Source organism: Populus trichocarpa, chromosome 10, assembly GCF_000002775.5.
Source record: "Populus trichocarpa isolate Nisqually-1 chromosome 10, P.trichocarpa_v4.1, whole genome shotgun sequence".
NCBI classification, from domain to species: domain Eukaryota; kingdom Viridiplantae; phylum Streptophyta; class Magnoliopsida; order Malpighiales; family Salicaceae; genus Populus; species Populus trichocarpa.
In genome coordinates, this window is record NC_037294.2 from 2,249,966 (window position 1) to 2,272,128 (window position 22,163).

At 34.5% G+C, this 22,163-nt stretch overlaps 4 protein-coding genes across 4 annotated transcripts; 1 reads left to right on the forward strand and 3 right to left on the reverse strand.

The window, feature by feature from the left end:
- Positions 1-4,135: 4,135 nt before the first annotated feature.
- Positions 4,136-5,908, reverse strand: LOC7475905 (phylloplanin). Its single transcript, XM_002315478.4, has 2 exons — positions 5,656-5,908; positions 4,136-4,645 (listed from the first exon to the last, which is right to left on the reverse strand). The coding sequence occupies exons 1-2, from the start codon at positions 5,837-5,839 to the stop codon at positions 4,359-4,361; spliced, it is 471 nt and encodes a 156-aa protein (XP_002315514.1). The 5' UTR covers positions 5,840-5,908; the 3' UTR covers positions 4,136-4,358.
- A 2,020-nt stretch (positions 5,909-7,928) lies between these two features.
- On the forward strand, positions 7,929-9,429 carry LOC18102267 (probable 3-ketoacyl-CoA synthase 21). The gene is given in 5 exon segments (XM_024609930.2): positions 7,929-7,942; positions 8,349-8,605; positions 8,608-8,697; positions 8,700-8,924; positions 8,927-9,429. Coding segments are annotated over 5 exon segments (1,089 nt in total).
- A 461-nt stretch (positions 9,430-9,890) lies between these two features.
- Positions 9,891-10,788, reverse strand: LOC7475906 (60S ribosomal protein L22-2). The gene is made up of 3 exons (XM_002315479.3): positions 10,631-10,788; positions 10,302-10,557; positions 9,891-10,219 (listed from the first exon to the last, which is right to left on the reverse strand). Exons 2-3 carry the CDS (start codon positions 10,538-10,540, stop codon positions 10,075-10,077), a joined length of 384 nt encoding a protein of 127 aa, XP_002315515.1. The 5' UTR covers positions 10,541-10,557; positions 10,631-10,788; the 3' UTR covers positions 9,891-10,074.
- A 1,108-nt stretch (positions 10,789-11,896) lies between these two features.
- On the reverse strand, positions 11,897-17,328 carry LOC7475907 (protein pleiotropic regulatory locus 1). Its single transcript, XM_002315480.4, has 17 exons — positions 17,067-17,328; positions 16,972-16,996; positions 16,757-16,859; positions 16,504-16,585; positions 16,017-16,079; positions 15,628-15,712; positions 15,154-15,246; positions 14,627-14,690; positions 14,457-14,542; positions 14,275-14,376; positions 14,061-14,144; positions 13,809-13,869; positions 13,653-13,719; positions 13,461-13,538; positions 12,787-12,851; positions 12,339-12,416; positions 11,897-12,251 (listed from the first exon to the last, which is right to left on the reverse strand). The coding sequence occupies exons 1-17, from the start codon at positions 17,198-17,200 to the stop codon at positions 12,079-12,081; spliced, it is 1,443 nt and encodes a 480-aa protein (XP_002315516.3). The 5' UTR covers positions 17,201-17,328; the 3' UTR covers positions 11,897-12,078.
- Between the last annotated feature and the right edge of the window lie 4,835 nt (positions 17,329-22,163).

Here is a 22,163-nt window from a genome sequence, read left to right on the forward strand (position 1 = left end):
CTTGATTTCTTTGAGAGAGAGGACTTCCCTTTAAAAGTCTTCTTCACCGACCCCTTTAGCAACATTTCCTGACCTTTAAGGTCTGAAACCTCTTGAGGACTCCTACCCTCCCTCATTCTAGTAGAAGAAGGTGGGGTTACGCTAAATTCAAATCTTGGGCTACTCTTGATGGTCGTAGATCTCTGGCGAATGTCACCCGTTTCAAGACTAAAGCTAAAATTCCCCTCAAGAGTTGAAAAAGTAAAAAAAAAATTGAAAAAAAAAGGGTTTATAAACAAGCCATTACTTTCAATTCCCATCAATGAATGAAGGACGAATGGCATCCCATTATAACCCTAGTAAGGCTAAACGCCTACTACATTAATTACTCGCCTTTGATGGTCTTCTCAAAATATTTGCTTCATCTTCCCTAAGAAACCTTTTCAAATCAGCACTAGGTTCAGATGTTTTTTCCTTAGGGAAAACAAGACGTGTCCTAACCAGTTGTCTCCCAAGATATCTTGTAAGCCTTTACATGTTATATGCATTAAAGAATTGAAGGGCAGCTGATGAGTGAATATTTTTTACTCAATTTTTTTGTGGCTTAGAAGAGCCCAGGACAATGTAGGTCTGGTAATATGCCAGATCCAATACAATTGGATTTAGCCGTCAGCTAAACCCAATGTAAACACCAAAATGGTGGAGTCATCAATTCCATATATATATATATATATGCAATTGATGACTCCACCATCTCTGCCGATTTTTGAATCGGTCAGCAGCAACGCAGTTTTAGCTGCTGATTTCCTGAATCGACAGCGACACATTTCGTTGTACTGCATACATTAGTAATTGCATTCTCTTAAATGTTTTGTACTGCAGTAGGGACGTCACACCAACGAGGTACCTAGGAAACCCGATACACGGGGACCTACTTTTGCAAGGAATCATGTAGTTTGCATTCTAAATCACGATGTATTTTGTATGAATCAATGTACTGAACGTATAACTTTTATTAGATCCTTTTGTTTAAATTCGTGATGACTATTAGTAGGATAGGAATGCAAACTCATGTCTATGTATGTATATTTTTAATGTGAACTTCTAATCATGCAAACATAATATTATGTGTTTAAGTAAGATTCACTTTTAAATGAAAGGTTGATTGTTGTTGATGTATGGATTGTATCTTGATGATGTGAGGGAACAGGTTTGCCAATTACCGACACGATATGTGTCAGGTACAAAAAAACAATTACCATTGTTTTGAGCTTGAAAAGCCGGGTTGTTACACCCAAGGTAACATAGATCTGGAAATATGTCAGACCAAATACACTTAAGTTTAGCTATCATGTGAACCAATGGTAATTTGGGCTTGGAAATATACAAGACCGAATATGATTGGGTTCAACTATCAGCTGAACCCAATGTAATATGGGTCTGACAAATTTGCCAAATCTAATGCACTTGGGGTTAACCATCAACTAAACCCAAGGTAACGTGGGTCTAGCAAGTTGTCATACCCAATTCATCTGGGTTCAACCATAAGCTGAACTCAAGGTTACATGGGTCTGGCAAATTATTTGGCTCATTACACTTGGGTTCAACCATCAGCTAAATCCAATGTAATGTGGGTTTGACAATATGTCAAGCCCAATATTTTTTGGTTTAACCATCAGCTAAACTCAGGGTAATATGAGTTTGATGGATAGCCATGCCTTTTTTATTTGAGTTTGGCCATATGTCAGGTCCAATTTTAAATTAGTTATGTGAATTATTTATGTCAGAGGTAATGATCTTTCTACATCTATAGATGTACAAAAGGTCTCTTAAGGTGTTTATCACACTTAACATCTCATTAATGATGTGTAAGGGATATTTGTCCTTCATTAATACAATTAAGAGCAAATGACTTTCTAGTCCTTCATTTCCTTAAAGACAACAAAGTTCAGGAGTTATAAACACCCCTTTAACCACCTAGGTGAGAGGTTCAAAACTTTTTCTATTCTAAAAGCTTACATATATTTCAAAGTATTAATCATCCCCAAAAACAAGAACAAACACTCTTGTTCTTGGAATTTAAGATTTTTTTATTCCATTTATTGCCTTTCCCATCTGATTTCATCATCGGAGGGTCATTAAGTCCCACCAATTAAGACTGTTTTTGTAGGTGCTAAGGCTTTTACCATTAATTTGGTACTTCTTGAGCTAAGGAGAAGAAAAATGTATACTTGAACATCTTGATTAATCATTATCCAAAAACCAAAAAATATGTTCTTTGAATATTATGAATTTTGGAACATCATCACTAACCAATTTGTATTATAATTTATTTTTGTTATATTAAAACATTTATTTAAGAATAATACTTGTGTAACTAGTTTGATTTTTCTAATTTGCTCAATTAAAAAAAAACATTATATCCTACATGACGACATGATAAACAAGAAAGCATGTCTAGAATATATATATAATTCACCTAATAATTGTAATAAACATAAGAAAACATGTGTTGTTTGCATAAATGTTACAACTCTGGTCATGATCCCGAAACTAATCTTATAGAAGGAAAATTGTAAAAAATAATAAAACAAAACTCTAAAAAAAAGAGTAAAAAAACATTAGCTTCTAAAAAGAAAAAAAACCAACCCGGTCTAATTTTTAAAAATCACAACTCATAAAATTCTTGAATCGAGTTCAATCAAGAAGCTTAATTCAAAACCAATTTAATTTTCAATGATGAAATTGTGAAAAAAAAAACTATCAATTTAAAAAACATGTCAAAGAAAAAAAGATAGCAATAAAAAAAATAAAGATTAAATTTAAAAGAAAAAAAAAACCTAAGAAGTGATAGACAAACTAAATAGCAATTAAATAAAAAATAAAAAAATAAAAAAGATATAAAATTAAGAATAAAAACTTTTTTATTCATTGAATTATCACTCAAACAATCCAGCTAAAGAAAATATCCTTACTAGTAACCCGTATAGTTATAAAACTTGGTTTAAAACTTGAGTTTGATGGATTAGTCTTTTGACTAGACTGATTATATTGTAAGGAGTTAAGGTGGATTTGACTCGTTAAACTTTTATCTAATCCAGCATAAAGCCTTGATTTCTGCTTCAGCTGTTGTTTAATTTTTAATCTTGAGGGCGGCCATTTGTTAATGTTTGTGCACATGATGACGATCTTGCCTGTTGTGGTTCTTTTAGTTCATTTCTTTTACCAGATGGGTGGCTGAGAGCTTTGTGGCCTTCCCTTTAATTTGACATGCACATTATCATCATTTCCTACCTAACTTCACTCCCACTTCACTACTAGTAGATAAGGTGTGAGTGGAATTAATACATTTTATTTAATGTATAAAATCAACGCAAAGATTTGGTGATTAAAAACATTTGAATCTAAAGATGCTTTTTTAATAAAAAAAAAAGAAGAAGCTGAGGTTCTGACTGTGGTCTTCACAGTCAGAACCTCAGCTTTTTTTTTAAATCTAGTAGGTATTTTGTAGAGGCATTTTCACAGCCAGAGGGATAGATATACACGTAAATATCTATCCATACGCATGCTAGAGGTTCTGACTGTGGTCTTCACTCTACAAGTACAGGCTGATCCTGCCCTAAATCTATCGAGCATGTTGTCCCATAGGAAGCTTTGCCTCTTCAGTTAAGAGCTGGGAATTTTAAGGTGCCAAATTGATGAAACAAGACAAGTTCACCACTTTTTCCTCTGCTTCGGCAGACTTCCCATTATTTCCGAAAATTGTACAAATCCCACGCCATTCCCTTTGTCAGCTTTGCAATGATTGCATGCTCTTGATGCTCAAACCGGGGTTATAAACTTATACATGCATGATCAGTTCAATGCTTACTTTGTTCATTTGTCTCAGTCAATCATGCTATTTGGCCAAGTTACAGGGACTAGAAATTGCTTAAACCACTCATAATTTCTCATTTTATGCCAATGAACCGATGTTTCTTGTCTATCGATCGACCGGTTTATGCTTTATTTTTAAATTGACGTATTTTTAAGTGTTTTTTTATAATTTTAATATGTTAATATTAAAAATAAAAAATAAAAATAAAAACATCATTTTAATATATAATTTTCAATTAAAAAGTATTGGGCAAAGAAAACTCAAGCATAGACTGGAGAGTACTTGCATATAGATGATGCATGGGCAGTCATGACCTTTATTCCTTGGGAAGCAAGAAAAAACATAACACAACATAATCCATTCTTCGTAGGGAAAGGGTTGGAGCAACGAGAAAGAACGCAGTACACACGAGTAATACAAACGACCTTATTCATATATAAAGTAGTACATAGCAATGGCCAGACTAATAATAATAATGCCGCCTTCAGCTACGGTGGTCTCCTTAATTTGAAGGCAAGAATCGGAATCCGGCAGGGATGATGTTTGCAACACTTAGGAGGGCTCCCAGAGGAGTGTTCCCGATGAACTGTAAGGATGACAGGAGGCCACCCAGAGCAGGGAGACTGGAGTTGCAGCTGGTCAGCGGTGTATCGACCTTCAGGTTGCAGTTGGTCAATAACGAGGAAAGAATATAATTTAGAGGATCCAACAAAATAGAAAAAATCCCAGATCCATTGGTGGTTGATGTAGAAACCACATTTCCTCCACATTGCAACTGCACGAGAGCATCTGCAGGAAAAAACCCGTTACTGTAATTACAACTTTATAAGCAAGATAATTAAGAAGAAGAACAAAGTCTAATTATTATTAATTAGATTAGTCATTGAATTTGTGAGACTTTATGATTTGTGAAAAAAGACTAACTTTTTTCTTTTTTTTTTCTATCTAACAAGATTGCTATTAAGGCCGACAACCCCGAAAGTTAGATTAACTCTTGAAATCTTCAGATCTTGTATATTAATCTCTTTTAACGTTATGTCTCAGATTTCAAGGTTTTGAAACCGAAGATTTCTTAGACTTGTAAATTTGATGGGTAAATCCATGATACAGATGATTTAAGCATGATCCAGATGATGTTTGCTTCAATTAATTTTCTTAAAACAATATTTTTTAGAGTTTTTTTTTAATCTATCTAAATTGACATGTTTTGGACAAAAAAAAAATATTGACATAATTTAATATGCTACACGGGTTAATCCACCCAACTCACCCAACTCGTAACCTAGATTTGAGATAGAATATGGGTAAAATAAAGTGTCTGTTTGATATTGTATTTATACATGTGTTCGAGTGCGTTTTAAAAATTTATTTGTTTTTAAAAAATATTAAATTGATATTTTTTAAAAATATTTTTGATAATTTTAATATACTGATTTTAAAAATAAAAATAAAAACTAAAATAATTATTTTTAAATAAAAAATATTTTTTTTACCCAAGTAAGAAACTTGGCTTTTAACTATGCTTTCAATGCTTTCCATTATAACAAAAAAAAATCCTAAAAAAAAAAAAAAAAACTCTTTGCTCCATTTGACGTGGGATGTTGTGCCATCCCAAAAACAGACTGTAATTACTTTTATGATAATCGAGGAAATTTCTAGCAAGGAAGAAATTGCATTCCACGATGTCGTATGTGATGAATGGTAACTATGTAATCATGACAATCTGGTCCGAGGATACTTTACTATCGATCAAAAGAATTAAAGAAAAAAAAAAGAGAGAGAAATCAGGGCTAGCATACTAGGGAAAACAGGGGTTGCTGTGCCATTAGCACCCATATTGCCATTGGCAGTGCAAAATAGAGTCCCTTGGATGCGGATCAAACCCAGAAGGCCGCCTATAAGCCCAAGCTGAGCTTCAGCAACTGGGGCTGCCAATATTGCAGCACCTACGAGAGAAACAAAGAGAAATGATTTGAAGGCCATGGTCTCAATGGCAGTAGTGATATTAATGCAAGAATTAGTGTATAAACTCAATCTTGATCTTGAAATTGAAGTGATTTTTGAGTCTCGACATGAGTAGCCATTTATAGAACAAGGGAGACCAAGTTGCAGCAGATTTTGCTGACTAACAGCTCTCTTATCTCTTCCTTGTTTGTGGTAATGGTGAGTTTACGTCGGATAATCTGCTGCATGAGCATGAAAAGAAACAGAACAATTCAAAATCTTAGTTTTGTCACGAAGCTCTAATTCTTCCTTCCCCGTGTGTGCCTCATCTGTGGTCTTCACCTACAAAACTCCCCCACCCCTAGTTTTCATTAGCATGCCTTCTGTCTCTCGAGAAAAGATAAAAGTCTTCGTTTTCTTGCCTCTTTGGAATTTATAAAGTAGAAGGGGCTCCAACTTCGGTGCAACTTGCTCTGCGTAGCTTAAACTTGGGGGTTCTCCGATAGAATTGTTCGTCTCCACTTGCTCTGAAAAGTTCATAGATTGGTCCATAGCTCCATGCTCTCGCATCTAGCTTGTAGCCTTTTTTTTCTTCCAACTCTTTCTGTCGTCCGGTTCTCGCCACTCTACTTAGCTTCTCAGTGAGGGCATTCAGAATAGAATATGCCCTCATAGACAGAAGCAAGGTCGGATTTCGTAGCTTTTTTTAGTTGGGTGTGATAGTTTTGTTAGTTGTCATGATAGAACTAATAGCAAAGCATATCATTGCCAAAGATTATGGTATTTGGATTCCACTTAAGCTGACAGTTTCACCCATGGATAATGACTTGAATTGACTCGAATAGAAAATTTTTAGACTCAATCAAGTTTCAAGTAAAAATCAAATGCAAAAATTCAGGTCCAGTAGATAATGGATATTGATCTACCCGAACATGACCTGAAATAAATAAATAACATTAAAGGTTGAGAAAATTACATGTTTAGCAAGCTAATTATGTACTAAATAGCTATAAAATATAGCATTCAAGTTCGGGTATCAAAAATGCATACTTATTCAGGTTCGAGTAGTTATTTTAGATTTGGATTCAAGTACCCACGGGTTGAATTTCTTAATATCCATACCCTACCCATTATCCATCGGGTTTCGGGTATCAAATAGTTATATATCATCTACTATTGTTTATTAATCAATAAAAAATAAAATAGTTGATAGTTATGTGTGCTATAACAATATTAAGGTATGTATATATTATATTATATTAAAAAAATCTATATATTCTAGAAATATATTTATATAATATAAAAATATATTTTGGGTTAGGTTCGGGTGGGTTGTCGAGTCGGGTTTGACAACTTTCATACTCTATGCATTATCGATCGAATCCAAAAAATATTTATTTATTTAGATTGGGTTGATATTCATCGGGTTCAGATTAAATTGTGATTCCCGGTACAAAACATTGCTGGTTATCTATTGCTATCCCTAATTACACTTGCTATTTTTTTGATGTTTTAGGACAAGGGACTCAAATTGAGGTATGCCAACTCTTAATTGTTCAATTGAGTTATGTATTCCTGGTTTCTGGTTTTGTGTTTAAAATGTACTACCTGTTTTTGCACTAATTTTAATCTTCTTCGTAGGTTTTTTATTTTTATCTTCATATTTTAACGATGTTAAATATTACCGTTAAGTCTACAACATCACAACACATGTCCAATCTAACAAAATTTGAATTATACAATAAAAATTATAAAAATTGAAAAGAAAAGAAATGATAGCACAAAGAGTCCTTTTCATATATATAAATTACGATTTGAATTGGAAATACAATCAAAACTAGAAAAAGTGAGGTAAAAAGAGGCGTGTTTTAAACATAATCAAGAGCACAGGGACCCTTGCATTTAAATCTCTCCCATGTCTGGCTCAAAGCCATTGAGGCCTTGCTGGTTTCATAATTTCAGTAAACTGAATAATCATATTCCATTTTCACTTCAAAACAAATCCGTAAGGGTATAAAAACCCTAATTTTGTTTTCCACATCATAAAATAGCGTCAAGATTTCTAGCTGAAATCCAGGTCTGAATCAAAGGTGCTGAATTACACAGCACAATACAAGAGGTCGTCAAAATGGCATGGGACTTGTGAGAGTTCATGAAGCACATGTTCTTTCATAACTCAAATCTAATGCTTCGATGATGCCCACCTGCAAAGGGCAAGCTCAAAGTGTAAGGAATAAATGAATAATTGACAGGGCAGGGACTTCAGGCCCCTGCGTGTGAGAAAGAGGTGGTTGATCCATGCGTCAAAATTTCGTCTTTGAAACAAGCACTGAGAAGCGCTTTCTTAATTTATTGTATTGTTTCCTGCCCTAGCAAACACAAGCTAAACACCACCACCTTTCCTATTCAAACCCACTATTACTTGTGCCATCCCCATATGCAATAGAATTCTCAGGCCTCGCAAAAACAAGACTCAACATGAGCAAAATCAGGCATGGCAGCTACTCTTCCATGACCATGACCATATAAAACATTCTTGAACTCACAGAGCTCCTCGCATCCTACCACTTTATGATGCTAAAAGCAGCAACCTTGATATTCCTATATCTTTCTCACAGAAGAAGAGTTACCGTTTATTTACTAGACTTCACTATGTATATATTAACAAGCACTTTGATCCTGATAGTGTTGCTTTCCAAGTCAAGATCCTAGAAGAACCTGGGTTCAGCGAGGAAAACAGCATTCATCATTCTCTTGCTCGTGTACCTATAAGAACAAAAAAACTCTCCTTTTCCATAGATGAGGCGACATTTCTGTAATTACAGATCTGCTGAAAAAAAGCAACATCAACCCATAGGATATTGATATGCTAATATCTAATAGTAGCATATTCTCTCCTACCCGTCTCTTATAGCTATGATAATAAATAAATTTAGAATGAGGAGCAATATCATGAGTTTTAACCTGTTGGGTATGGGATGCAGTGCGGGAATCACATCAGTTGGACTCGCCAGAGACTTGTTGAGGGTACACCAAAACTTGCTGGTGCTTATTGTGAGCACTGAAATGACAAGTCCTAATTGGTGTACTGGTAAGAACCCATGCATGTTGCTAACTAATTGTCTTTACTGAATGTGGCTGCAAATGTATTGAAGCTAAACATTGCCACAATAGGACCTATGGTCTTGCCATTTTCAGAACAACTACGGTATGTGGTTTCATTGATTTTGCAGAAGATGAGAATTGCTACCAGGACAAGCTTATATACTCCAGATTTTAAGAGAGCCTTTGAGCATTTCAGCATGCATACAGGAGGAAAAGCTGTCATTCAAGCAATTGAAAGAAACCTAGCATTGTTGAAAGAAGATGCCGACCCCTCTATGATGACTCTTCACAGATTTGGAAATACTTCATATTCTTCTATTTGGTACGAGCTAGGTTATATAGAAGCAAAAGGAAAGATGAAAAGGGGTGTTCGTGTTTGGCAGATTGCCTTCGGAAGTGGGTTCAAGTGTAATAGTGCAGTATGGAAATGCATTTACAATGAAGGAGCTGATATAGCAAATATTTGGGAAGATGAAATCCATAGATATCCAGTAGAAATACCAGATATCATGAAAATCAACTGAAATTTGTATTTACCAACCATATGAATCAGTACCTGCAAAATTTCAGCAGGACATCTTTGAATGTAAACTCTGATACTAGACAAGAAGATGAAGAAAAGTAAAACACCCAGCATTCACATAGGTCTTACAAAAATTCATCAATGCCAAATATAATCTAGAATATCAAAATCAAATCTGCTACCACTTTTGTCTTGAAATTCTTGGTTTTGAGGTCAAGATCAAGGGATCAAAAACCAGTTAATGAAATGCTAATCTCAAAATAAGCTACAATATCACCACTCCATCGCAACCATGTAAATCTTAAAAACCTCAGCTCTAACGATCTCACAGGTTCAAAAACCTGGTAATACATTGTTGATAAACCATAATACAGAAGTGGACTGTGTGCACCACACACAAGCATTATCCAGGCTCAACTACTAGCAACACAAAGAGATATATAATATACAAGACAAACAATATCAAGGCAAAACATTCTCAAATTCAACAATAATTAGAATATGGTCTCAAATAAAGCGAAGCCTGTAGTAACCAAACATAAATTCACACGAGGCAAAACAGCGCGGGGTGTCCACCAAAATTTCAAATAATCTCATTTCAAAATGTAAGAAAACAAAAACAAAACAGAAGAATTCATAAATACGCTCAATCTTCTTCCTCGCCTTCGTTCTCAGCAATGTTAAAGTATCTCAGCTCATAAGCATTCCTGTCCTTATTCGATGAAATAACCCTAAGCCAATCTCTCACGTTATGCTTCTTCAAGTACTTCTTTGTCAAATACTTCAAATAACTATAATAACAAAAACAAATTTAAAACAAAATAAATAAAAATATATACCATTAATTAATTATATATTATTTCTCATTATTACCGTTTGGAGAAGCTAGAGTCACAGGTGACGGTGATCTTGGACTTGTCACGGGTGACTGTAACGGAATCACCGAGAGCTCCGGGTTTGCCGCCGACTTTAATGCGTTCTTGGAGGAACTTTTCCAGTGAGGCAATGTCCATAATTTTATCTTCCACTGGCTTTGCACAATCGATCGTGAACGTTGTTGCTCCTTTCTTCTTTCCCTTGGCCCCGCCTACAGCTGCTGCTCCCTTGCTCATTTTCTTTGATTGATTATCTGCACACATAAACAGAAAATGTAAATAATTCATCAAAGCACAAGTAATAAATGGGAGAGATAGGTTATTCACCGGAGGGGATAGTTAGGGTTTTGGAGTGCTGCAGAAATGGAGGGGAAGAGGGAGAGTAATTAGGGTTAGGGTTTTATTGGAAGTGGACAGTTTGGCTTGTGGATCTGGTCGGGTATGTAAGGCCCAAAATTCCAGTCAGTTTATTTATTTTTTACCAAACCGATTGATGAAAAAATATATTTGGGAGTTGTGAAAAAATATATTCCAATCAGTTTTTTTACTAAATATTGAATGTCATGATCCCTATAATCAAATTTATATATTTATTTTTAAATACATACTCATGAAATTAATAATATAAATTTATCTCATTAATAATTATAATATCTACAAAAAAATCAAAGTCTAATCCATATTCAACATGTCTAGATTAAAAAAAAAGTTAAATATATTAGATTTGCAATTTATATAATATTACAAGTTAAGTTAAAATATATTTATGCTTCGAGACTAACTATATCCATGAACTTCCATAATAATAAACACTCTAAACATTAAACACAACAAGAATATTATTATTATTTTGGTGTATTATTCTATCATGTACCATGATTATCAAATAATTATTTAATTTAGAGTGTTTGGTATTGTGATAGCGGTTATTTTTTAAAGTATTTTTTGTTTAAAAATACATTAAAATAATATTTTTTTATTTTTTAACATCAATACGCTAAAATAATTAAAAAAAATCAATTTAAAATTAAAAAAAATCAAATTTTATTAAAAACACAACTCAGCCACGTTGTGAAACCCACTCTAAGTGTACATTTGTGACCATAAGCTTATTCATGGACTTGTCAAGTCCAGTCCAGCTCAGTCCGCTAAGTACAAGTGTGACCAAGATCTTTGTTCGTGGAGATACCATTCCGGTTCAAATTCCGGTAACATCATCTAATCTAACATTCACCTGCAACAAGAAAATGGCCAATGAGTGAATCTCTTTTCAATGTTACACAAACGTGATGATACCCTGAGACTAGCAGGCATATAATCAAGACTCTAAGCCTACCTCTTAGTTTGGTGAAAGACAAATTATCCCAGAAAATTACAGGAGATCCCATGTCCCAGAGTGCAGAAAATGGGTGACAACCTTAATTTTTTTCCTCTTCTTTTCCTCTTTTTTTTTTTTTTTTTAACCCAAAGCAGTGCTCAGTTGATTTAGCTGGGCATGCCGAACGGGGACGAAGTTGAATCCAAAACAACCGGGCTACATGAGTGCTGCATTCAAGTAGCCGAATAAGAACTAGTAATTGCACTCTTGACAACTTTTCAAGGCAACTTTGACGATGAGGAGTTAATTTCTGTTCTCATGCTCATTCTGATACAACATGCAACCGCAAATATAGTCGTACACCACAAAAGCTCAATACATGTTTCCATTTTGTCAAAAATGTTGCAAACGAGTATGATACATGGCCACCCAAATAGAAAAGGAGCAAGCACAATCATTAGAAGCGCCGGATATCTTTCGGTGGCTTGTAGTTGAGGGGATGAGTTTCTGGGGTGGCATCTTCATCCTCTTTCCACATTTTTATTGTCTTGTCAGCTTCACATGTAACAAGCCTTGAACCACTTACGTCATAGCAGACAGCATATATACCAGCTTCACTATCCAATGAGCCTGGAGAAAAATAGCTTTCAGCATAAACCTCTTTTCCATTCCACACACAACTAAATCTAACGGAAAAAAATAGAGGGGAGACAGTACCAGGCTGTACAATTGTCTGGGCTTGCTGGAAATTATGACCACTCTTCCAATCCCAGAACCATAAACTCCCGTTGTCACCTAAAACAATGTAAAGGACAAACAAGTAAAAAACATGTGAATATCTCCAACTTCCAACTTCGTTTCAATATAGAGACAAGTGAGGGAGAGTAGATGGTCCTCACATCAACCTATAGGAAAGAAACAAACCAAATTTTGGGAATAATACATAGTTGTCTGTCAGAGGATATCATGGGTCCAAACCCAAGGATTAACAACCTAGGGCTTTTATGGCCCAATGGTCAGGCTGTTTGGCCAGGGACAAAATGTTAGGCTTTAGACATGGACTGTGACTGATGATCTCTATCTAGTTAGACATCATGATTTCTGACAAAAAATCAGTAGAGCTTAGACCATCCTATTACTAATTAAAATGTACACTAAAGCATACCTCCTGTGGCCATTACACCATCTTCATTGACAGCCATTGCATTAATGATGGTTTTCTGCTGAGAACTGCTCCAAAAATTAAAATATCACGTTATTAGACATGATATGTAGGCAGAACATCATTATAAAGATGCCAGATACATGCAATGAAGAAATCAAATGATTTCTTAATAACCAATCAGAATTAGGCAGTGCCCTTGTTTTCGAACTAGTTTTCAGAGCAACTCTATGCAGTCTCAAAAATTAAAGGATTCTTTCAAACGATAAAGGAAACCCCCTTTCCATGGATCAAGCAGGTATTCCTACATCCCCACTTCTGTGTATTAACAACCTAGGTTACCAACCTTGCCACGAAGGATGTTAACAACCAAAGAGGCCAAAACACATAGGAGCTATGAAAATATATGGGATAAACATTTCAAAACCATATCTTGTTCGCCCAAATAAAGAACAATAAAGATGAATATTATGAGGGCAATAGATTTTCTTTTGCCCATAATATTTCGTAATTCATTTCACCAAGCTTAAGACAATCTTAAGCAATTACAGTCATGTAACAGAATCTCAGTCATCACAATACACAGGACAGACATAAAAGATGAAATCCTTGCATATACACAGGAGCGTGAGAACTGCAGAATTTAAGCAACTAGATATTTGTGTTCGAGAACTTACAGCATGTTGTGTAAAAATTCTCCTTTTGGAAGATTGAATTTCTTAATGTTGTCAGCTGATGCAGATGCAAAGCAGTGCCTGCAGCACCCAAAAGAAAAAATAAAACGTAGAACATATAACATATATAAAAATGAAAGCACAATATACCACATCATTTAACAAGTAAAATCAGTGGCATGTGTAGGCACTTACTCTGTCGGATGCAGCGCCATGGCTCGCACAGATTTCTTGTGATGTGTAAGAGTTAACATAGTCTTACCTGCAAGCCAGAAACACCATTATGCTAAACTTATAAAAATCTGTAGTATGAACAGGTAGAAGGGAATCCTCAAGAGAAATATAACTTACCATATCTAAGATCCCAGAACTTGATAGTTGAGTCATGGGAACCAGTAACCACTTGTGGATCCTGGAAACAGAAAGAATCACATTTAACCAATGATGTTAAAGACACAAAGGGAGCTTAAACCATGAAAGCAGTATTTAGTTTTTTCCCTGTCGACTTGCACTTATCACAAATAACAATCTCATTTCAAAATCATGAGGTAGCAAGGGTAATCAAGAGAAAAATGAAATCAGAAAAACAGGAAAATCACATACCGTAGGTCGAGTAAAAACTGAGCACACTGTATTATCATGCCCAGACAGTGCAAAAACTTGCACCTTTGTACGAATATCCCAGACCTGAGAATAATTTTGACTTGTTACCTTTCTATGTAAAAAAACAGCAAGAATTACAAATTTTGACTAAGTGGGTAGCCAAACATACTGCACACTCTATTGCAGGAAGAAAACTACATAATAAATTCCATACCCGGCAGACGGAATCACGCCCCCCAGTAAGCAAAAGGTCAATAGTAGGATGAAGGGCCAAGCAGTAGACACCACTTAGATGGCCATGATAAGACCGGATTGCCTACACAGAAAACATCAGTTTCACAAGCATATTCACTCACATTATAGCTTTGGATACGTTAATTAGGTATAAGTTCCCACCTTATTCTGTTCAAGGTCCCAGCATTTAACCTGTTTATCATCACCAGCAGAGAACATGTAGGTATGTCTTTGGCTAACGGCAAGACCTGCAAAGAGACAGTCCTATCATTTTAATCCGTTGACAGCATGATTAACCAAAAGAAAACAGCAATCATTTATCATCAACTAACCTCGTACTTGCTCGATGTGTCCAGTTAGTGTGAGCTTTAACCTTCCACTTCCTACATCCCATATCTAGTGCACCAAGACACAGGAAGGAATAAAAAAGCCATCAGAAGTTGTTCACACAAGTTGGGGGGAGAAATCCAATCTAGTTTATACTCTAAAATCTAAATAATGCAGGGAAACACTCATTGAACGACTCTAAATTGGCACTCCTAGAAAATAAAAATCTAAGCAACATCATAAATGAAGTACATGAAAAGTGCTTATTCTAAAATTTAAAATTTGTAAAATCATTAGATTGTAGATAATCTGGGTCAATAGTAAGATCTGGAATTTGGTACCCAAATAAATGACTTTGTGTCTCAGATCGCATAATTTAATGAGAAATGACATGATTACAAAACATGCAAAAGAGAGTAAAATGATGAGAGAGTGAATCCTAATAATGAACTAGTCGGGCTTCAAAAAAGCCAAGTATCAGTACATGTCATCAAGATAAATAGATGAAAGAATATCATTAAAAACTTGATACCTTGATTGTTCGATCTGCAGAACCAGTACAAAACCATGTATTACTTGGATCAAATGCAACAGATCTCACCCAACCCAAATGACCACTAATGACCTGCACAATCAGCCAAAGAGCAATGAATAACACCTTTGGGTTTGCATTCAACTACTAAAACAGAACCAGCATTTAAACACAGGCTACATGCAGTCAAAGTAAGACCCCTTGTAACCTATTGATGATCAATAGAACACTTGTCCAAATGGGACATCTAAAAAAATACATTTTCATCGAAAAAGACAAATACTAAGCATTAGAAGCAGACATGCAGTAAAAAGGCTGCATAACAACAAATTCTTATGCAGACCGGACATGTTCTACAGGAACCATTTTTGTTTAAAAGGAATAAAATACACATAATTTATTAGTTGCAAGTGACATTTGAGCAAAATACCAACACAGCCAACAAAGCTTCCCTAACAAGACTAGAATTTTTACCCTGTAGTTCTTCCATGGAGGACGCCAAACAGGGCGTGGCCATTTGCTTGGGATTCTTTCCATTATAGCAGAGGTTGAGAAGTTCCTATAACACAGGAAGCAAACAGAACACCAAGAAGTAATGTTATATGCAACAATACCAATCAGGACTACAAATATGTTAAATAAAGAGCATCACACTGCATATATTGGAAAACAATTGTCCTGTATTTTTTTAAAAAATTAAGCAACCACCATAGATATTTGAAAAAAAAAAAAAAAGGAGTGTGAGGGCACACACCAATAAATTCTGGTTTGATCCAATTCAGTGGGCAGGCGTTATATATAAATATGCGAAGTTTATCTGATTTATTATTGTCACACAAGACAAAAAAGGGAGGAAAATAAACCTTTCAGATGAACCAGAAGCAGTGATCACTGCAGTGCTTTTGCCCGAAACGCCACCATCACTCCTGATAAGAGGTTGAAAGTTATTTGCCAACAGCAAAAAATTCCTCATTGAAATGATAATTCATTTCCATGCCAATGAAACAAAGGGAAGTCTATAGACCATAACATAATCCAATACTCCTGAATTCATATTTTAATTCAATTCAGTATCCACATAGATCATGATCAATATCTCAGGTTATCCTCTTGACATGAAGTGGGAACATGCAAGGGCAAGTAAGGCTGGGATGACAAACAAAACATGATTCCAAACATCACCACATTTGCTAGTTAAAAAATGCATTGAAATTCAATGGTCGAAGTATCACAGAAAATATATCCAGCTGGACAGGAGAGAAATAAGATATATTAAAAGGGCATTGTTGTTCATGCTAACCTTTGCAGTAAAAATAAATGCAGAGAGAGAGAGAGAGAGAGAGAGCTCACCGCGCCTTTGATTGCAAAGATGGGCCAACAACCAATGCATTTTGAGCTCCACTTTTCTGCGAAACACTAGAATCACCTGAACCTGAAAAACAATCAAGGCACGTCCTAACCAAGTCAGTAAAAAAAATCCAAACCAACCAAATTCATTATTTCTCTTAATGAATCAGCAATTATGCACAACACAATTTAATTCTAAAAAAAGTGCTGCTATTAGCATAAACATATTAATGCACTATCAAGTACATATCAATACCCGGAAGAGCAAGGACATTAGAAGGCCCTGAAGCTTCCGTTGTGGCTGAATTAACTTGTTGCGGCTCACACGTGCTTTTGATTCCTTTATACTCCAAATTTATCTACACAACAAGTTCCACTAAATCCACAGCCACCGATACAGGTTTATAATAATAAAGCAAAGATAATCACTAGGTCCGTATCGAAATAAACTGAGGGGGATTTTAAACTAACCTTGTGGTTCATTCGAATTTTTTTACTGCAGAAACAAACCAACAATTAATTTTTTTTAAAGAAATCCATAAAATTAGGGTTTTGAAAATTGCAACCTTTCAGGATCGGGAGGAGCGAGCTGAGCGTGAGTAGGAGAGAAAAGATCGCTGGTTCGTTTTAGAGATTTGAAGCTAAGTTTCTTCACTGATTGTGGCTCTATTGGCTCCATTTCTACTGTGGGACCTGGCATTCTTCCCGTCTTCTTCAACTAGCTCTCTCTCTATTTCTCTCTCTCTGTCTGAGTAAGTGCTGGTTAGGGTTTTGAAGAGAAGACGACCCCGGGTCTTATTGGATGTCTCGTTGTTTAATACATCATTGCCATGGACGATTGTCGTTTGTATTTATATAAAAACCATGTGACCTAGGAAATGGCTTGCGTAACTAGCTTGTCGTGTCAATCGTTTCTTCATTTTGTTTTTTATTTTTAATTATTTGGTGTTGACATGACTTGAGTTTGATAAGGTTAATTGATTTATTAAAACTTAGGTTAACTAACTAAATATCTTTTTAGTTTAACTTTTAACTTGAAACTCAATCCATATTTAATAATAATAAAAAAAAATTCATTTGAGTAAATTTTAGTTTATTATATATTAATAAGACTTGGCCGGACCTATGACCTATTATAAGGTTCAAGTCATGGTTTGATGGATTCACTCGTTAATTGGTAGATTGATTGTTTTTTTTTTAAATTTTTTTTTTAAAAATGATTTTTTTTGAATAATTTAAAAAAAATTGAAACGAAATCATTTTGAACAAAAATAAAAAAACAAAACATTTATCGGGTCACCCAGGGCATTGGTTGACATTTCAGATCACCTAGATTTGATTATGTCACCTCCCTAGATGGTTCGCATGCTTGGTTTTTTTTTCAATTTTTTTCTAATTTTTTTATGAATTTAGATTTAAATGCACTATACAAAATTATTATTCAATTTTGTGATCTTTCACAAATAATATTATAGGCTTTTATGAGAATTTAAACTTTATTTTTTTTTTCAATTAATATGTGCCTAGTATGAAAAAAAAACTCATGAATATTTAATTAATATAAAATTCATGTTTTTTTAAGATTTTTAATTCATTTTTATATTAATTTATCATATTTATCAATATTTTTTTCTTTAACCATATATAAAATACTGTGAATTTGTTTAAATATTTTATTTTAAATTTTCTTTTAAGATCATAATGGATTTTTGTTTAAAAATAATTATTGCAATTTACAAAACATTCTGATATTGGATTGATAAGTGGTTTTGTGAGTATCTGTTTTTTCATATTATTAAATAAGATATGATTTTAAAAAACACAAAGTTAGGTTGGGAGTTTTCATGTTTGACTCACTAAATTGAGTTTAATGACAACGCCAAAGAACTTCAATGGTCTGAATTTTTTTTTTATATTTTAAATAATTTTGATCTAATTTGTAGCATGGCACGAGAAGTATCTTAGTTTTGTACTATATGTTGCACAATCATTTTCTCATTGTATTTATAGAAAGATTCATTTTTTTCTCATATTCTTCATAATCATGAGACATGATCATGGATGCTATCATCAATAGGCATTTCCTAATAACTATTAAAAGTGATTTTTTATTCAACAATAGAGGTAATCTCCTTAAGTTTGTATGCGTTGATATGTGAATTATACATCTATGATAAATTGTTTCATAAACTCACTATTAACAAAAAAAAAAAACTAAAAAGGATCAAAAGATCATGAAAACATTGTGGATTATGTTTGCTTTCATTGTGGACTCAAACAGTGTTTCTCATGAAATTTTTTGTTTGGTCTCAAGGGAAGTTTTATTTGATTACACCTCTTGCATGCCCAGGCACTAACCCACTATGGATTCAAGCAATAGGCTGCGATTTGGATCCTCACGTCCTCTCACATGTCTTTTTCGTGTTGCATTGGCTTTGGGTGGCGTTATGGATGGTGGCTAGAGTTATGGAATGATGGGTTCTTGGGTGATTTTGTTTTGCATGCCATTTATAAGTTGTGTGATATTGCTTCCGCTCTCAAGAAAACGATAGTAGGTTTGTAATCATCATGCATTAAATGCATTCCCCACTTGTTAGGTCCTTTATGATCTCATATGCATTGGGAAAGCTACTAGATATTGGGCTGATTTAATATTTTATTGGTTACAAGTGATTGATTATTTCTGAGTTCTATTTTGATTTATTTGATAAGTGACCAAATAAGTTTCATTTTGGTGTATGCTTCTTAGGTTTGGCTTGGTTTCATTCTGCATGTGTCATTCCCAACACCATATGTCATTTCAATTATTTTCTCATGACACTCTTTCTCTCGAGCTTGGTGGGTTTTGGGTTATTTTTGCTTGTATATTCACATATCTTACTGTGCAGGTTGTGTTAGGGGTGAGCAAAAAAACCGATAAATCGGAAAAACCGGAAAAAAAAACCGAATTAACCGATTAAAAATCACAAAAAAATTCATGTTCGGTTCGGTTCGGTTTCGGTTTCTAAAGCCTGAAACCGATTGAACCGAACCGAACTGAACCGGTTCAACTAGCCAGCACTTAAAAAAAAATAACTATAAATAGAATATTTTCTAACCCTAAAGTAACATTTACCCATCAGTCGCCCCCCCTCCCCTCCCTTCTCTGCATATCTTATTATCTCTCACTTTACTCTCCACGTTGATTTTTCTCCCCTCCCTCTACTATCTATGAGACTTTTGTCTTGCTGTGGCTTCTTTCTGGAAAGCACGGGTTCTTGAGAAAGCAAAGATTAATCAACAATGGCTTTTTTATGAGAGATGTGTGTTTGTTTGTTTTTGTTGGATCTGGTGGATGGATCCCTGATCCTCTCTCTCCTTTTCTTGTTGTTTCTTGTTCGTCCCCTCTCTGGTTTTTGGGTTTTCCCTTTCTCTGGTCTCTAGGTTCCCTCCTTTTCTGTCTCTCTGGTTTTGTGTCCTCTTTCCCCCTCTGATTTTATAAGGCCAAACCTCGAGAGAAATTCGATCTTTATCTTTCTGGGATAGTGATCTTGTATGCTGATAATTATTATTATTTTTTTGCTCTGTGTTTGGTGGGATAAGAACACCAACAGTCCTGTCATTGTTAGACTATTGGTGATGAGTTTCCTTAACATTAATGACGCATCGTGGGGTGAAGGAAACTGGAACAAAATGGGATTTGTGGTAGACAACCTGATCTACAATGTGGATTGGATTTGGTTGTGTTGATGGTTCTAATAGAGGCCAACATTTTTTTTTTCAGACGGGTTCTTGTATTCCAGAGGAGGAAGAGGATGAATAGTGTTGGTAGAGGACCATTGGGTTTGAATCGGTTTGGAAGGGAAAAAAAACCGAACTTGGTAGAGGACCATTGGGTTTGAATCGGTTTGGAAGGGAAAAAAACTGAACCGAACCGAAATTAATCGGTTTGAACCGGTTTTCGGTTCGGTTCAAAAAATTAAAAAAATCGATTTGGTTGTTTATTTTGGTTTAAAACCGAACCGAACCGGAAATGCTCAGCTCTAGGTTGTGTGAGTGTTTAATTTGGTTCCTCTTTTTGATAACTGCTCAATTGTTTTTCATTTAAGTCTTTTTTTCTTTGCTTCAGTTCTTTTTTTTTCTACTTCTATTTATCTAGGCTACTCATGGGTTATGTTGTGTTGTTGGTTTTGTTCTCTAGTGATTTGTTGGTGTTATTTCCCTTTGTTTTGTTTGGTTTCTATATGTTTTTTTACTTATTGTTTTTGTCCTTTTTTTTTTTGTTATGGTTTTGCAATTTTTCTAGGGTGCTCTGTTTGAGATGCTTCATGTACATTATTGTTGTTATTTGTTATTTATGAGATGCCTTTTTGTTTGAGTTGGTGTTGTTGTTTATTGTTTTTGAAATGCCTTTTTGTTCATGCTCTTAATTCTAATACACAATTGGGTTTTTGCCTCCACCATCTAGGTTGGCTAAAAAGGGTTAGTTCCTTGCATTGCTAGTTTAGGGAAGGCCTATTGAGGTTGTTGGGTTGCTTGTCATGTTGTCATGTTAAAGTAGGTTATATTGTCTTGCTTTCTCTTTTCTTTTTTTGTTTTAGAGTGGCTTATTGTTCTTGACCGTTGTCAGCTTGAGTTGTTTTTATTCTTTATTTTTGCTTTAACAATATTGGTTGTTTGCTTGCATAAACTATGCAGTTTTTTTTTAAATTAATGCGTATGTTGTTTTTGTTGGCTCTAGGGTGTTATGTTTAACGTCATGACATAATTTCCTAGTAAATCTTTGTTCTTTATGTAGTTTATTGTCCTTTGTTATAACAATTATTGTGGTGATACAGACCATTCTAAGCCCGAGCATGACATAGTCTATATTTAGAAACAATGCTGATTTTTTTTATTCAATAAATTGATATGCAAAATGCTCTATAACATAAAAAAATCATCTCATAGTTTATTATACCTAAGGGAAAAATCAAATAATGTATAAGTTCTTACAATATAATTTTCTACTATTATAATCGTGTTATCTAATATCAGATGCTTAACACAAATCATGATGCAAAAGGTAAATGCACTTTTATTATCTGATAGATTGCTCACTAGACTAATTAATGTTTGTGAGATGGCAAAAATGACTAGCAAGAATTGTCTATCAATAAGCCATCATAATTATCTATTATGGGTTCATCACAGATTTCACTGCATGCATTGAGTAAAATGCCATTAACAGTTGACTTGAGATGATATGTCATTTCAGATGTGCTAATAAAGAACAAGTGTGGTCTCACCCTGATTTGACCTTCATGATCTTAGAATTGTATTCAAATTCATGGTATCAAACATGCTAACAATACCTTGATAGACAAATGTGTAGTATATTTAGAAAATGGTCAAAATCACTCAGATCATAAGGCTACACCAACAACTAGATGACTCATTCGAGAATTGCTTCCAATTCCAGTACGTTTTACACTTTTCCACTTGGACTTGGCCATTTTTTAACTTTATTTTTTTAATCTTTGAATCAAATTAAAATTAGTTAAAATAGGTACTTAAATATATGTGGGGGATGCTCGATATAGCAGGTATTAAATTTTAATTGACATTAATTAAAATAAACAAATTAAAAAAAATATCAGTGATGTTTTTTAATTAAATATCATTTAATTTTTACTTGGTTTTTG